This window comes from Acomys russatus, chromosome 4 (assembly GCF_903995435.1).
Source record: "Acomys russatus chromosome 4, mAcoRus1.1, whole genome shotgun sequence".
Taxonomy (NCBI): domain Eukaryota; kingdom Metazoa; phylum Chordata; class Mammalia; order Rodentia; family Muridae; genus Acomys; species Acomys russatus.
Window position 1 is genome coordinate 47,497,806 of NC_067140.1, and position 15,814 is coordinate 47,513,619.

The window sequence follows — 15,814 nt, forward strand, 5'->3', positions numbered from 1 at the left end:
GATTAACAACAAATAAGTTGTAGGATTTGTTTAGATAACAAATAAGTTATACATAATGATAAAAGTGCTAGAAGAAAAATATAAGAGAAAACTGAGGGATGTTGCGGTCAATAACGATTTCCTAGATTTGACATCAAAGCCAGAAAACAAAGGAAGAAAATACAAATGGAAAAATCAGACTTAAGAACTTCCATTCATCAAATGATACAATTAAAAAAGTGCAGAAAGCAAAATAAAGAATAACAGAAAATGTGTGCAAAGCACATGCCAAATAAAGGGCTAGTATTGAGATTTAAAGAACTCCTTCCACTTTGCTATAAACACAAAATCAATAATACTATGGCAGACAGACAAGGGGCTTAAGCAGTTATTGCTCCAGAGTGGAGACAGAGAAAAACCACAAGCATATGAAGGAGGGTTCAATATCACTAATTACTTGAGAAATGCAAGTAAGCCATAAGGATGTATAACATCTCTTATATATGTTGAAAAACAAATAACAAGTGTGGTTGAAGACAGAAAACCCGGGACCCTGTTATTTATAATTATGTACAACTGCTACATAAAACAGTATCAAAGTTTCTCAAAGATTAAAAATTGGGTGGCCATGTGCTCCAACGATCTTAGCTCTGACTATATATTCATATGAGCTCTAGGTGTCATAGAGATATTTCACAGTCACGCTTTTCGTACTCTTGATCATAACAGCTAAGGGGCAGGAGCTACCAACAGCTGCATTGATGACTGTAATGTGTTGCCAGAATAGTGGCTTGTTTACCATCTTTTGAAAGACTGTAAATTATTTTGTTGTGGGAACAACATTACTTAGTGTAGCCCCTCAATGAGTGTTCAGTTGCTTGTGAGTAAGCAGTGGGAAATCAACTTGCATTCATGATGGTTCGTGTCTTAAGACTCCTTGAGAAAGTCTTTGGTTCCTCTCTAACAACTAAATAATTCCATTTTCTTAACTACACTCCATGATTCTATGGAAAGACTTTTATCTTTCCTAACCACACAAAGGAAGTTATTTATATCTCATGCTCTTGTCCAGTGCACTTTGGTACGGATAAGCAGTAACATCTATCACAGGATAAAACAATAATTAACAAAAGCCAAAGTCCAAAATTAAACTGCTAACTGGAAGAAAAAATGGCTTGGCTATAGACAAATTTCCTAGAAAATATTTAGAAGTTTTAGTGGGATAATCTTTTTGGTCTGGAATATTTATATACTTCATATTCTTTCACTCTATCTCATATTGTTATCCATTGCTAAATCCTATGTTCTAACTCTTTGTACTAGCCACTATAAAAGCCTCTCTCTCTCTCTCTCTCTCTCTCCTTCTCTCTCTCTCTCTCCTTCTCTCTCTCTCTCTCTCTCTCTCTCTCTCTTTGTGTGTGTGTGTGTGTGTGTGTCTATCTGTCTGTCTGTCTCTCGCTTACCACTTGCCACTAACTTTCATGTATCTATCACAATTTTACAGATGAAAACAATGGGTTTTGAACTGTCATAACTCTCCTTAAGTCCATAAAGCAGACTATAACTTATAATGTAGATCTGGCAAAACAAAACCCCCAAATTACAAGTAAATAAAAGACATGACTTGACTACTATATCCTATTTTCATAAAACTTGACGTTTATCTCTTCTTTACAAGGCCACCTCTTGAATTTTAATCTATCCCATAAAGAACATCACGTCATATTTTCAAAGTTAGTTGATTCCTTATAATCAGAGGCCTTTCATTGACAAACGTGGTTTCTGTCCAAGGTATAAACATGACTGAACAGTACACAGAGTGACTTCCTAAGAAACATTGTGGGCTGATTCTTTTCTTTCTTTTTTTCTATTATTTTAACATTTTATTAATTTATTCAGATTACAACTCAATTATTGTCCCATAACTTGTATCCTCCCATTCCTCCCTCTCTCCCACTTTCACCCTATTCCTCTCCCCTAGGTCTATGACCGAGGGAAACTCCTCCCCCACTATTTGGTCACAGACTATCAAGTCTCATCTTGGTATCCTGCTTATTCTTTCTTTGAGTGCCACCAGGCCTCCCCACCAAGGGGAGGTGGTCAAATATGGAGTGCCAGAATTCATGTCAAAGTCAGTTCATGCTCTCCACATAACTGTGGAGAATGTCCTGTCCATTGAGTAGATCAGAGTAGGAGTTTGATGTTTATTATTGTATTGTCCTTGGTTAGTGCAATAGTTTGATCAGACACCCCTAGGCCCCGATCCACCTATCATGATGTTCTTCTTGTAGGTTTCTAGGACCCTCTGGGTCCTTCTATTTCCCCATCTTCTATATTTCTCTTACCTAGAGTCTCAGTAGAATGTCCTCACATCTATCTCAATCTCCTGGTAAGTGAAGACTTTCGTGGGACATGCTTTTTGGGCTAGTACCCAATAATAAGTGAGTATATACCATGTGAGTCTTTCTGCTTCTGGGTTAACTCACTCATTATGATCATCTCTAGTCTGTGGGCTGATTCTTACAGGCAAATTACATGGGAAGTCAAATTTAACACACGAACAAAAGCAAAGGTAGTTGTTTCTGTTGCTTTCCTAATATAAGTAGGCCTACTTTCTCTTGATTTTTATTTTCATGTCAATTTGATATTGACTTTCACCAATCAGGCATGTGGGACATTTTTATTATTTACTGACAGGAAATGAGCAAACCAAGAAGTCTACCTTATAGGCTGAAATCCAAACATCAACACATAGACTAACAGCACTGTTGGATGCTTTTCCTCCTGAATGAGAATGCTGACCATAGCAGGGCAAGCATCTTCTGCAGGACATTGGAGAATGAGCTGCTCCTTTCATGACTATTTCCCTCATGCAAACTTAACCAGGGAGTAGGTGCTAGAATGTGAGGACATCCTATAAACGTCTTTGATTAGAGACAAATAACCCCACCACTAGTCTACAATTTAGCCCAAGACAGTGACTGCCTTTCCACTGGTGGAAAAGGTGATTTCACAAGCTGTTTGCTGAAGGCAGTGCTGTGCAGTGTGACTCTTCATTGTCAGCATGCACAGTTTTCACAATGAATAATAAGTTCCATTACGTCTCTGCTTGCAATAACCCTTCTTCATTTCTTCTTCATATTCCCATCCAACTGTCCATATTTTGGAGAATAAACCAGGTTTATAATACCTCCTCAGCACAGGACATGTTGTAGTTGGCAACATAAAAGATAGCAGGAACTGAGAAACAGAAAGAGTTAGAAATACAGGTAATACAATTAACGTGCCTTTAATACTGACTAGATTACAGTCTAACCAAACAAGGATCCTGAAGTCTTCAGGACTTTCTGGGCCTTTGAAGTATGTCTTGATTTTTTTTAGCTTTTGGTTGCAGTATATTGGCAGAAAGCCATTTGGAGAGGCTTCTATCTCAGTCTGTTTCTAGGACTCAAAGTTCCCTGCATTTCCTGGTGTCTGGGAGTTCCCATCAATCAGGAAGGAGTGTTGACCTGAGAATGTTAGCTGTAAGAACAAAGATTGGTTGTTCCATACAGTGAGGCATACAGTGAGGATCTGGGTGTTGTCATCTCGCTAGAAACCTTAATGACAGCTGGAAACTGAAAGGATGAAACAAGATATTATAGACAAAGGTATCAAAACCAAGTAGGAATATATAGACTCATATCTGATAAGTCAAATTTTATACTAAAGTTATTGAAAAGATAAAAAGTTACTACATATTATACCCTATGTGAAAAGAACATATAATTATATACATTCCAAATATTTTTGTACTTGATTTAATAGAGCAAACATTGCTGGGCATAAAGGTTTAGATAGGGTCTTATAATCAAATATATCTTTATTTGTAAATAAAGTCAATTATTTTACATATTTTTATAGTTACATAAAGAGAAAAATGAAATAAATGTAACTGGCAGCAACAGTCGACTTCTTCCCTCTTGGGGCTTAATTTAAAAAATCCAATTTTCATGTCTATAAGCCCAAACCAACTAAGAATTTCTCTTTATCTTCAATTAAGCAAATCAGATCCTCAATAGGCCATGCTGCTTGTTTCACCCTTTGCTGCTCATTAGCTGAGGGATTGGTGAGGCTCCTGCAGTTGAGGAGCAAAGGCCCTTGCTCTTCCTAATCAATGGCTGTTTCAACTGGATCTACGTTCTAAACATCTTACTTGTTAACTCTATGATTCTTTTGTCATTAGCCTGTTTTAGTATCATATACTGTTCTCTGTTGTTCTTAATATGTTGACTCTGAAATCTGCTTTCTTAAAATGTTTAATCGATATCTGTTGTCACAAATGCAAACATTTGTGACACCTGGAGCTCAGTGAGAAGATACTGGATTTTCTTTATGTCAAAATGGCACACTTCACCCTATTACCACTTCCTATATGAATTTTTGACCTAAGACTATACTACTGAATTTAAGAGTTCTTTTGTTTTTCTTGAAAAGTTGTTAATGTGATTCTGTGTATTACAAACTGGATGAACCTTGAATGGAATGATTTTTAACAGAGAATAGGAAAAGATTATGAGGACATTAAATGCTACTCAAAGTAAAAATTGGTAGCAATGCAGAAAAAATAGCAGATCATTACGGACTAATAGATTGATATCATAGCTAATAAACATTTATATTCTAATTGCAATACACTCTTTTTACTGAAGCGTTATTTAAAGCCTGGACAACCACTTTGCAACCAATGGGAATCACATGGATAATAGTTCTTCTGGGGTAAATTTTAATTAAAAGTATCAGTGCCCCTTGATTTTTCAGCTATAAACTTGTAGTACTTAACCTTGGACCTCATGGATGTAATGGTTGTGTTTTGAACAAGAATCCACTGTCTCTTACAAGGTGTTTACAAGTCTTGTAGATTGAATATTAACACATAATAATGTTAATATTAAACGAAATAGTCCAATCTCTGAAAGTCAAACAAGTCTCTGATTTTCCGCTGAGAATACCATAAGTCAAAATCAAAATAAAGCAAAATAAAGGGATGCGTTGGACACAATAGTGCTATAGTACCAGACCACTGCAAGGAAGCAGAGTAATAAAAGAGTCTCAGTATATATCTATCAAAGTTATGTTCTTATCATATTATGGGCTATGACTTGTACAGTAACTTCTAAATGTATGTACTTGGATTGAAAAATATCTCATTAATTATCATAGTTCGGGTTACTGTTGCTGTGCTGAAATACCATGACAAAGAGCAACTTGGGGAGGGACAGGATTATTCAGTTTACATATGCTGAATTATAGTCAATTGAGGAAAAGCAGGAGAGGAACTCAAAACAGGGAGCAACTTGGAAGCAGCAATCATGAAAGAGTGTTACATACTGGCTTGTTTCTCATGGCTTTTCCAGATGAAGAATAATTGTAATATCATCAGGCAAGAAAAACAATTGTATGTATTACTGTCATCATATTAGGTGACCAGGTACATTTTGAATAAATAATATTTTGAAAATTATCCTTTGCTGAGCAGTTGACTTAAATTATTCAGTGAATTGTGTTAAAAAATGGATGTGTAGTCATCAAAGAATTACCATTCCACTTAGGGCATACTTGGAGCCCTAAGGATTTTCAGGATGGTAAATGGGCATTGATTTCCACTTAAAGTCATCAGTTACCCCAGCCCTTAAGAGGTATCTTGTCCTTTGATGTCCAGCATTGAACTTTATTCTCTGACTACTAAAAGCATGGATAATTTCTTAATGTAATAGTAAGTTACTTATCTACATTGAAAAATCTGTTATCTACTGGCTCCACCTTCATTCCTTAATCTGGATAGATCTGGATAATCTATCACAACTTCTACACTGACATTTGCTAGTTTAATCATGATCTTTTATACTGTTGAAATGGCTTTCCTTCTTAAACATTATGAAATGACCCCTTCTTTATCTTCTGTACCTCTCCCAGACCTCACAAAACTATGGAGAGCAGAAATTACTGTAGATTAAAAGTAAGGAAATGCTGTGGCTAGTTTGAGTCTATCAATACTGCTATAGCATTCTCTGTTTCAGCATTAAGTCTGCTTTTATTTCTAATGTTCACCGTTGTAGGACTTTCCATTTTTTAAAGTGTTTCTCCTTGCTGGAATGACTTAATGTGAGAGCTACATGACTCTTCCGCTCAGCCAAACACTTACGAGCCATTGTAACAGACTAATACAGGGAGACAAAGGGCAATGGCCAGTGGCTCAAGCACAGCACGCACATATACCGTGTTCACTGCTCATGACATGGAAATAATTATAGTAGTAACATAAAGCTTCTTGACTACAGATCACCACAGACAAACACAGTTGTGTTTGCATTTTCATGTTCTGCTTGAGGAATAAAAATGCTGAAGTAGTCAAATTTTATCATTTCCATATTTCCTAATAATGTTTAACTTTTACTTTAAAAAAAATCTACGGGATAAAAAAGCATGCTAGCTGGTAAATCTACTCCCTCTACCTCTAGCAGTTAACTTCAGAAGATATATGAAGTCCAGATTGAAAAGATTCAAATAGTAAAATAACTGCTTTAGAATGTCATGGATAACAAAATCAAGTGCACAATATAAGAAAAAAATCAGTGTTGGAAGACTTACTTGGCACAGGATTGCCATAGTCCTTCAGTTTGTAAATATACGATCTCTGCTATGCTGAATATATTAAAGGAAACAAGACAAGGACTGCCTGCTTCATGATAAAAATAATTAAAGATTCAATGTCCCATTTACAGCAATTCCATCAATTATACACATCTAAGGAAGAAATGTAAATAACTGACACACAAAGGGGTTAATGAGGGGTAGAAAGTCTTTATACTTCTTGTAACTGTCTTTGGAACATTCTCACACCTAAAACAGATCCCTGAAGAGAATTATAAAATGAAAATGCCTTCTGCCATGAACTAATAATCAAAGACTAACTCGGTTATCCAAAAACAAAATTAAGAAGAGACTTGATACTCTATGAGTATATACAGGGGGAAGAGGTCCCCCTCAGTCACAGTCATAGGGGAGGCGAGTAGGGGGAAAGTGGGAGGGAGGAAAGAATGGGAGGATACAAGGGATGGGATAACAATTTAGATGTAATATGAATAAATTAATAAAATATATGTTTAAACCTCCTGCAAAGGCGTGTTTTTGGTTCCCTGTCCTTGGACACGTAAGAATCGGAGGCAAAGAAACAACGGATTTGTAAAGATCTGGGGCCAGCTTGCTCCCCGCGGGCTCAGGATCCACCATCCCACAGAGAAAATAAATAAATAAATAAATAAATAAATAAATAAAATATATGTTTAAAAAGAGTTTCTTCTGTTTAAGAGAATGTGTTTGGTCACTGAACATCATAAATAATGTAAAATTTTTCCTTTTTGCTTTTGACTACTTTCCATAATAGCTTGTATTTAAAAGTTATAGGATGTAGATCTCTTGCCTCTGTCTCCAATAAGTAGTTGTTTGTAGCATCAGACTTCTAGGCACACCCAGGCTGGAATGGGCAGACATTGCTGAAAATAGATTAGAAGAATTGCAGGGTGTGAAGCAAGAACTTAGTGAAGGCAACAAAAATTGAACTAGGGGGACCAGACTGGCTACGGAGTTGAAAAGACATCACTGAATCTTGTATAATAGATAGGATTTATAGAGAGGAGGGCAGAGAAGTGTGAATAAACAGACAGTATCTCACAAACGTCGTACTGAAGATGCTTGCAGTTGTCCAAGAGTTGACAAAGAGCAGAAGTCAGAATATACTACCACATCCTCCTTGTCCTCTCATCTGACTTGGTCCTAACTCTAAATTTACCCCTGGGATACAATGGGTGAAATGGCTACAGATGATTTGTCAGTCACTGGTAAGTCCATTTTCTGAGTCTGAGAGTCAAGGGAGATTATATTTAGAAGATGACCACTGTGAGTGCAAAGATATTAGAACAAATGGGGTCAGGAAGTTTAAGATTTGGAGTCTCATAATGCCTTATCCCAGAATTTCAGGAGAAGCTCAGGGAAGTAAAGTGCTTTATTAACAGCAACTCAGTTGTGACTGAGCCACGCTATGAGCAAAGGTCTTTGGATTACTAGTCCCTTGCTCTTTACCCTCCACTGCACTACCTCTGCAATTATAGGAAGCAGATGCCACTGACAATTGTGTTTGCATTTTCATGTTCTGCTTCAGGTATAAAAATGCTGAAGTAGTCAAATTTTATCACTTCCATGTTTCCTAACAATGTTTAACTTTTATTTAAAAAAAAAAAAAAAAAAAAAACAACCTAAGGGATAAAAAAGCATGCTAGCTGGCAAATCCATTCCCTCTAACTCTGATAGCTAACTTCAGAAAGTATCTGAAGTCCTTGTCTGGCTAATGCTTCAGGAGAAAAGCCTGAGAAAATCTCGTGGCCAGAATCAGATCTCTATTTCTCATCCCCCGCCCCGCACCGTGGTACCAGCTTCACCACCAATTATTTTTCACAGACAGCTTTTGAGAACTTTGAGGATAATTATTTGGTATCTGAAAATTTACACATATATCAGTGATCGTAAAACTCTTCAGATAATCACATTCTTCCTTCCATCTCAAAAAAGCATCGGCTGCGGGAGTATCTTGTGGAGTCCTGCTTGAAAAAGACTCTCCTGTTCCTCTCCAAGGATGGGGGTGAAGAATTTTGAAGCTTGGGATTATGTTGTGTTTGCAGGCCTCTTCGTGATATCCTCTGGAATTGGTGTGTTCTTTGCCATCAAGGAGAGGAAAAAAGCAACGTCTCGGGAATTTTTAATTGGAGGAAGGCAAATGAGCTTTGGCCCTGTAGCCTTGTCTCTGACAGCCAGCTTCATGTCAGCTGTCACTGTCTTGGGGACTCCTGCTGAAGTCTACCGCTTTGGGGCATCCTTCTTCCTTTTCCTCATTGCGTACCTGTTTGTGGTGTTCTTCACATCTGAGCTCTTTCTTCCTGTATTCTACAGATCTGGCATCACAAGCACCTATGAGGTAAGAGACCAGTTCCCCCTATCCACAGCAAGGAAATGCATCTCATCTTGACATCAGTAGTAGACTACTATTTACAAGGCAATTCTATACTGTTTAAAAGATGATGTGTAGTATTGAGGGATGCTTTGTTTGGGATGTAGATACAACAGTTTGTCACTTCTTAAAAGGCAAATAGAAATATCACTCCTGTTGTCTATTTCCACGATTTAATGAACACCAATGTATAAAAACTAATGCACTGTTTAATTGGTGAAGGAAAATTAAAACAAGAGAGACAATATTATTTTTATTATCATTATCATGACAACTCTGAAAAGGCAATCAGAACACAGGTTATTAGTATTATAACTTTACAGGGGAGGAAATTGATATAGGCATGTTCTAATAGCAGATAAAAATCTACTGAGAAGCTAATATTTGTATATGATATTTTTGTGGCCTGCATACCAAATAGTAGATCTTTAATGATAGTTATTACTGAACTCTACTTTTAAGTAGCAGGTGGAAATATTTTTGAGAAGTGAGAAATAGGATGAAATTGCAAAATAGTAAAAATATAGAAATTATTGTAACAAGTGGGAAATAAGACCATGGAATTTTGGTGTTGAATCCATGCTTAACAAAAGCAACATGTTCAATCTGGACTTTCATGCCCAGTATTTTAGATGTGATTATAAATCAGTTTTGTGAAGAAAAAATATTGAATTTCATTGGCAATAGAAACCCTAAAAAGTCACAGCAAAAAACTCACAAAAACTTACTTTAAAAATCTGTGAGATAATTTATCATAAAATGTTTCTCTAGCCTTTCAAAGCCATTTGGACAAAATAAATACTTAGCAGAAGGTCTTAAGAAATACAGTTTCACAGCTGACTATATCGCAGATGTTCAACATTAATTATCATGATGATAAAAATTTAATCACAGTTGGACAATTTAACAGGCACAATCTGAGACAAAACTCAAGAGAAAATAACTAAATTTATCCTTAGCTGTATAAAATGTGCAATATGCCATTAAATTATAATGTACTTTTGAAACTATAAATATTGCCTAGATTTTCCCATCCATAAATAAAGACTTGGCTGGAAAAGATATTGCTGAGTTTTCTAGTTTTGTTCTAGAAATTTTTAAAACATTTTAACTCTTATGTCCATGTTTCTTCTTGGAATCTATGTTATAATTAGCGATTCATTCAGTAACTACTCCTACAGTACTTTCTCTGCCATCATGGGACTTAGTTTCAAGCAAAAGAGACAAACAAATACATAAAACAATTTTTTTTTTTTTGCTCATCAAGGGTTTATTTTGAATGTTTTGAAGAAGGATAGAGTTACATCATAATTATAAAATTACTTACAGAATTAACAGAGTTGTACTGTGTATACTTCTAAATGCAGAGAACAGGGAACTATCTACACATTGCATAAAATGAAATTAAAAATGAATTCAAGCTAAAAAAAAAAAAAAACGAGGTTGTTTATCTAGTTTTAAATGTGAACGTGAAGACCTCTGAACTCTGCTCATTCATTCGAACTGCACCAACAATGGAGACTACAGAGAGCGCAGCATTCCCAAGGAACGGACATTTTGACCATAATTGTCTGAATATTTTCCCCTGTCATCTTTGGAGGACTTTTATCTCTTAGACAATTAGAGTTAAGTGTTTTCAGGCACTACAATTTGTGACAATCAAAACAGTTTTCTTTCTAATGGGTCTACCATAAAACAATCATATGTTCTGTAATCCATTGTGTGCTGTGTAGTGTTACAAGTCTTCTACTTGTATTAACTCATTTGATATTTGTCAGTAGAAAAATCAGAGCTTTCACCTCTGGGAATAAAAGACAGTTTATTCTGTAGCCAATTTTGAGTGAATATGGCCTTGGAAATACATAGTTAGGCTAACAAAGATTTTCTTTACCTAAAAATAAATGAATAATATAATATAATATAATAATATAATGAATAATAAATAATAAATGAATAATATAACCAAATGGAGTAACCTGCCAAAGCTTGTAGCTTGTAACTGACTTTAGTAAAGTGAAAGACAATTGCAAAGCAAATAAGCGAATCACAAACACATGGTCTGCAGGGAATCATGAACTCTAACACGAGGCACCTGTGGTGCATGCCTCTCAAGGTAGCAAGCCAGGCCAAATCTGAAGAGATTTAAGACTCTTTTCAATTTTGCATGTTAAATTTGGTATACAAACCTGTTTAAAAGTACTATTGCTTTCCTCAGAATTCTTTACAGCCCATGGTACTGTAACAAGAGATATGGAGATTGTATAAAGTACTTGTAAGGCTACTTTGGGATCACCCCTTACTTTACAAGAATTGGCAGTATGACCTAGCGATGAGCAGTAGGACTCCTAAAGTAAGCCTACTTGGCTTTGAATGACACTTTTGTCAAATGCTAGCTGCATGACAGAAGAAATTTCTCAAGCATCTAGTTTTCATACTGCAGCATACTTTTAATAATAACTTCTTTCTTGAAGGATTTATACAGTGGAGGAGATATTATATGGAGTTATTTTTACAAATATGGCTAGAAGACTATGTCAGCATTTCTATTTTTTCACTGTTCCCTATGCACAACACTGTATTATTTGCGATTTCTTTCTTTATACCCCATTTTATTGTAAAATACATGCGGTTAGGGACTTTTCAGGTATGAAAGACTAAAATAAGTGGACTATGTTATCCACTACTTGATCATCAACCAGCTTTGTCATTTGCTTTGATGATTAAAAATTTTCAAACAGTTAGGGAGTTTGGGTTCTAGACTTCATAAAGTTTATAGCTTCCATGTTTTCCCTTGGAATACTGCTATTATATTGCTGTGCAAGCAAGCTTTTCTCAGCTGGTCTTGTTCTGGGGACACACACACACACACACACACACACATGCAAGCTAGCTGATTGCCCACCTCCATATATATATATGTATGTATGTATATATATGTATATATGTGTGTGTATATATATACTGGACATTATATACTTCAAGCCATTGATTTTTTGCAAGTTGACTAGAGCTACAGCAGAGCCTGGAAAAATAGTGGAGGACTAGCCCTTACTCTTGTGATGAATAGTTTTTCTTGGAGTTTCAGCCAATCACTTTTGGGATGGGAATTTTAGTTTGCTTTCAGCTGCTGTGATAAAACACTGCCTGAAAACAAGTTATGGAGGAAAATGTTTATCTTGTCTTACAGATCACAATTCAGCATAGAAGAAAGCTCAAGCAGGAACTCAAGAGAGGAACCTGAGGCAGGAACTGAAACAGAGAGCATAGTGACACCCTAGTTACATGGCTTGCCCAGTCCATTTTCTTATTCAACCCAGGGATATTTCCCCAAGGGAGGCAGTATCTCCAGTGGGCTAGTCCATCCCTTATGAATCACTAATTCATAAAATGCTCCACAAACTTGAAGGACCTATTGCTCAATTAAAGTTCCTTCTCTTGATTCCAGTTTGTTTCAAGATGACAGAAACTAACAACACAGTGGGTAAATACAACAATTGACAACTGGTTGGGTGCTTGGAAAGGAAGTGGGACTTCAGAACGAAACTATGCATCTGTGCAATTTTATCACACCTCATCCCATCTCAAAGTATAAGTATTATTTTTACCCATGTGGTCTAAGTTAGGCTTAGCTCAATTTCCTTCTTTTTGTTTTGTTTTGTTTTTGTGTTTTTGTTTTTTGAGACAGGGCTTCTATGTGTGTAACCCTGGCTATCCCACAACTCAATTTGTAGATCAGGTTGACCTTAAACTCAGAGATCCTCCTTCCTCTGCCTCCCAAGTGCTTGGTTTAAAGAAGTGCACCACTGTGTGAAGCACCATTCAATTTCAATAGCATAAATTTTTACTATCTCCAGTTTCATGGTTTATAATTAGATTTATCATGCCATCTTCATTCAGTTTAGCTTATTTTCTTTTTTCTGTGCTAATAAGCATGGCTTCAAAACACTCTTAAACTGTTTAAAATGTTTCATATACTATTATTATGTCCAGCTTCTTATATTGGATAACCCGTAAGCTTTCTACTTCTTTCTTTTTTCTTTTTTGCAAATATATCTGCATTATTCCACATATATACAATAAATACCTATAGCAAGAAGAACCATAGAACAATCAGGAATTATATAAATGTTACATTCATAGTGTTTTGGCTATTTGTATTTGGCAACCTTGAAGAAAACATCTTTCCTATCTTAGTACATCTAAAATTCTGAATGTAAATCAATATCTATCATATCGTATCATTATCAACATAAAACATCTATCGAGACGTAAAAACATCTTAACTCCTAAACAACTAAGCTTTATTGTAAAACTAAGCTACCTGGTTATTAACTCGATCAGAGACTTGAGAAGGAGTAAATTTGATTATCTGAGTATGCCAGGAGTGCAGGTTAGTAGCTTTCCAAATGAGAAGATGACAGACACAGTTTGCTACCCAAAACTCTCTATTATGTTGGAACATCGTCTTCAGCCTTCTGGCCCAGTATATCTAACAGACATATTTGTGAGGCAGAAACTATAGAGGATTTGCTTACCCTGTCTTGGCAGAGTTTGCCTGTTGACTCTGCCTGCATCTAAGTTTGCCCTTTTTTTGGCAGAATTCTGCCTGTGGTAGAAATGAGGACATTTTTCCAAGTGGCTTACTTGCCACATTTGAGGCCATCTCCATAAGGAGGTTCTTTGATGCTCATCATCCTCTTTGAGGTAGGCAGGGTGTTGGCAGGAGTTAACCTGTTTCATTGTAAATGTGTCTTTAAAATAATAAAAACATTTAAAAATGCCATATTCTGTATGTCTCTAAGGTTTTTGAAGACCTTATCTACTTTATCTTATCTTTCTATAGAATCATATCTATCTGTTGCACATAAGATGTATATGCTTATGATAAAATTAGGCTAGCAATTGATATGACTATGATTTGATCAACTAACAATTAACTCGCATAACTTATTTATCCTAAACAGCCTGCAATAGCACTTTCAAAGTATTGGAAGTAAACATTGTATTATAATTGAGTTATATACATACAAATTTCCCAACATTTAGAAACTGAACCACAAATACTGTTACTAGTTTGTATAACCACTTCCCCAATTTTATTTGGCCTCCTAAAAATGTACTATTTGTCTCCAATCAGTGAGAAGAAACCTTAAGTGAATGACACTCATTTCCTTTAAGGGGGTCGGGTGGGTTTTTTGGTTGTTTTCTTGGCCTATAGAGGGTTATTTTCAATGAGAGTTGGTTACAAGTTGTTCTTGGCCTTATTTAGAGAGAAAACAAGGTTGGACTTAGGGATGTCTCTCTTTTCCTTTACCTTCCATTCTTAGGTTTGGAGATAGGGGTTGAAAAGAAAGAAGGGGGAATATAGAAATATAAAGGGATGATGGGGCAAAAAGTCAATTACTGAATGCACTCCTCAACTTAATGCCTGAATTGTCACTCACAAGGTTATTTTTAATTCACTGGTATAGAATTTTGTATATAGATGCAAAATAAGTTTAATTTTAGATAAAGTGGTATAGAATTCAAATGTAAGATTATTCTTCACACACATCATATATATATGTGTATATATATCTATATATATCTATTTCTACTCAAATATGAGGTATTGTACCAATGTGTTATATTTTGGTAATTCAATTTTAATTCTTTAGTGAATTTCAGTCTGTGGTATTAATATTTTGATAAGTAATATATCTAAATATTATATAACATTACTTCAGTAAAATTATTACAAAATATTTGTCCTAAAATATATTTTAATATCTGATAAGAACTAATCCAATATTATGAGGGTTTTAGTTTAAATAAATCAGTCATTATACTGTTGAGGAGTGGCATGTTTTCTGCGGTTTCTGTTTCAGGGGCATATTCTAGCTGTATGCTGGGAATCAATTTTAGTGTTTGGACCACTAATGCAATTGAGCTAAATAGGAATCTGTTGCCACAATATACCGGAAAAGGTTGTTTTAAGGCCACATCAGAAGAAATGAATTAAGCGTCTTTGTTTGAAAGTGTGGTGTGGGTACCAGGCTCCTTGCATGAACTGGATGTCAGTTGTAAGAGCTGAAGAAGAGGTGATATTAGCTTCATATTATTATTATTTCAGTGTGAGTGACCATGAAAGTAGATTTACTGTGTCTTGAATTAGAAAGTACTGTGGATGAGCCAAGTCTAAGAAAGAAATATGGTGATACTAAATATTACCTCTAGAATGTGTAAAACCAGGAATGAAATATGCAGTTTTTTTCTGGTAGACTCAGTTTTTGCTTTCTATTGTAGTTTAAAGCTTATATATCCATCAAAGAAACCAATAGATGAGTGAAAAATACATTGAAAGAAAGAGCATATACAATCTTTCAGATGTGGAAGTCTATGATTTGATGCATAAGAAAATACACTTAGATCATAGAAGCTGGTACCAGAATCCAGGGCAATGGAGCTAGAACTAAAGGATTACCAGTAGATACCAAGAGTGCAGAGAAATTCAAAGCTGCATAAACGTTAAGCACTTCTGTGAGAATGTGGCACCACAACAGTGATTTGGCCTAAGGAAATTCATTTTGGATTTTTTGTTCTTCATAAATGAAACATTATAAATTTCTACAGTGTTAAGACACCCTTATGCACACAGAGCCAGAGAGGGACTGATGGTATTGAATATATTCAGTATATCTAAGAAACAGAGCTAAGAAAGAAGACTATGCATAGAAATACGGATGCCATCTGGATCAATCTTACTGAGAAATAACTAAAAGTGTTGGGAACAAATTTGAAACTTTAAATTTG

At 35.6% G+C, this 15,814-nt stretch overlaps 1 protein-coding gene and 1 non-coding gene across 2 annotated transcripts in view; both read left to right on the top strand.

Moving 5' to 3' along the window:
- Positions 1 to 7,128: 7,128 nt before the first annotated feature.
- Positions 7,129 to 7,260, top strand: LOC127188680 (small nucleolar RNA SNORA38). The gene has a single exon (XR_007830539.1). It is a non-coding gene; the product is annotated as a small nucleolar RNA SNORA38 (small nucleolar RNA).
- Positions 7,261 to 8,649: 1,389 nt separating this feature from the next.
- Positions 8,650 to 15,814, top strand: part of Slc5a12 (solute carrier family 5 member 12) — a 48,993-nt gene continuing 41,828 nt past the window's right edge. Inside the window, exon 1 of the mRNA XM_051144314.1 lies at positions 8,650 to 8,989. Coding sequence (XP_051000271.1) covers positions 8,651 to 8,989 — 339 coding nt within the window. The 5' untranslated portion in view covers position 8,650. The remainder of the gene's footprint in view (positions 8,990 to 15,814) is intronic.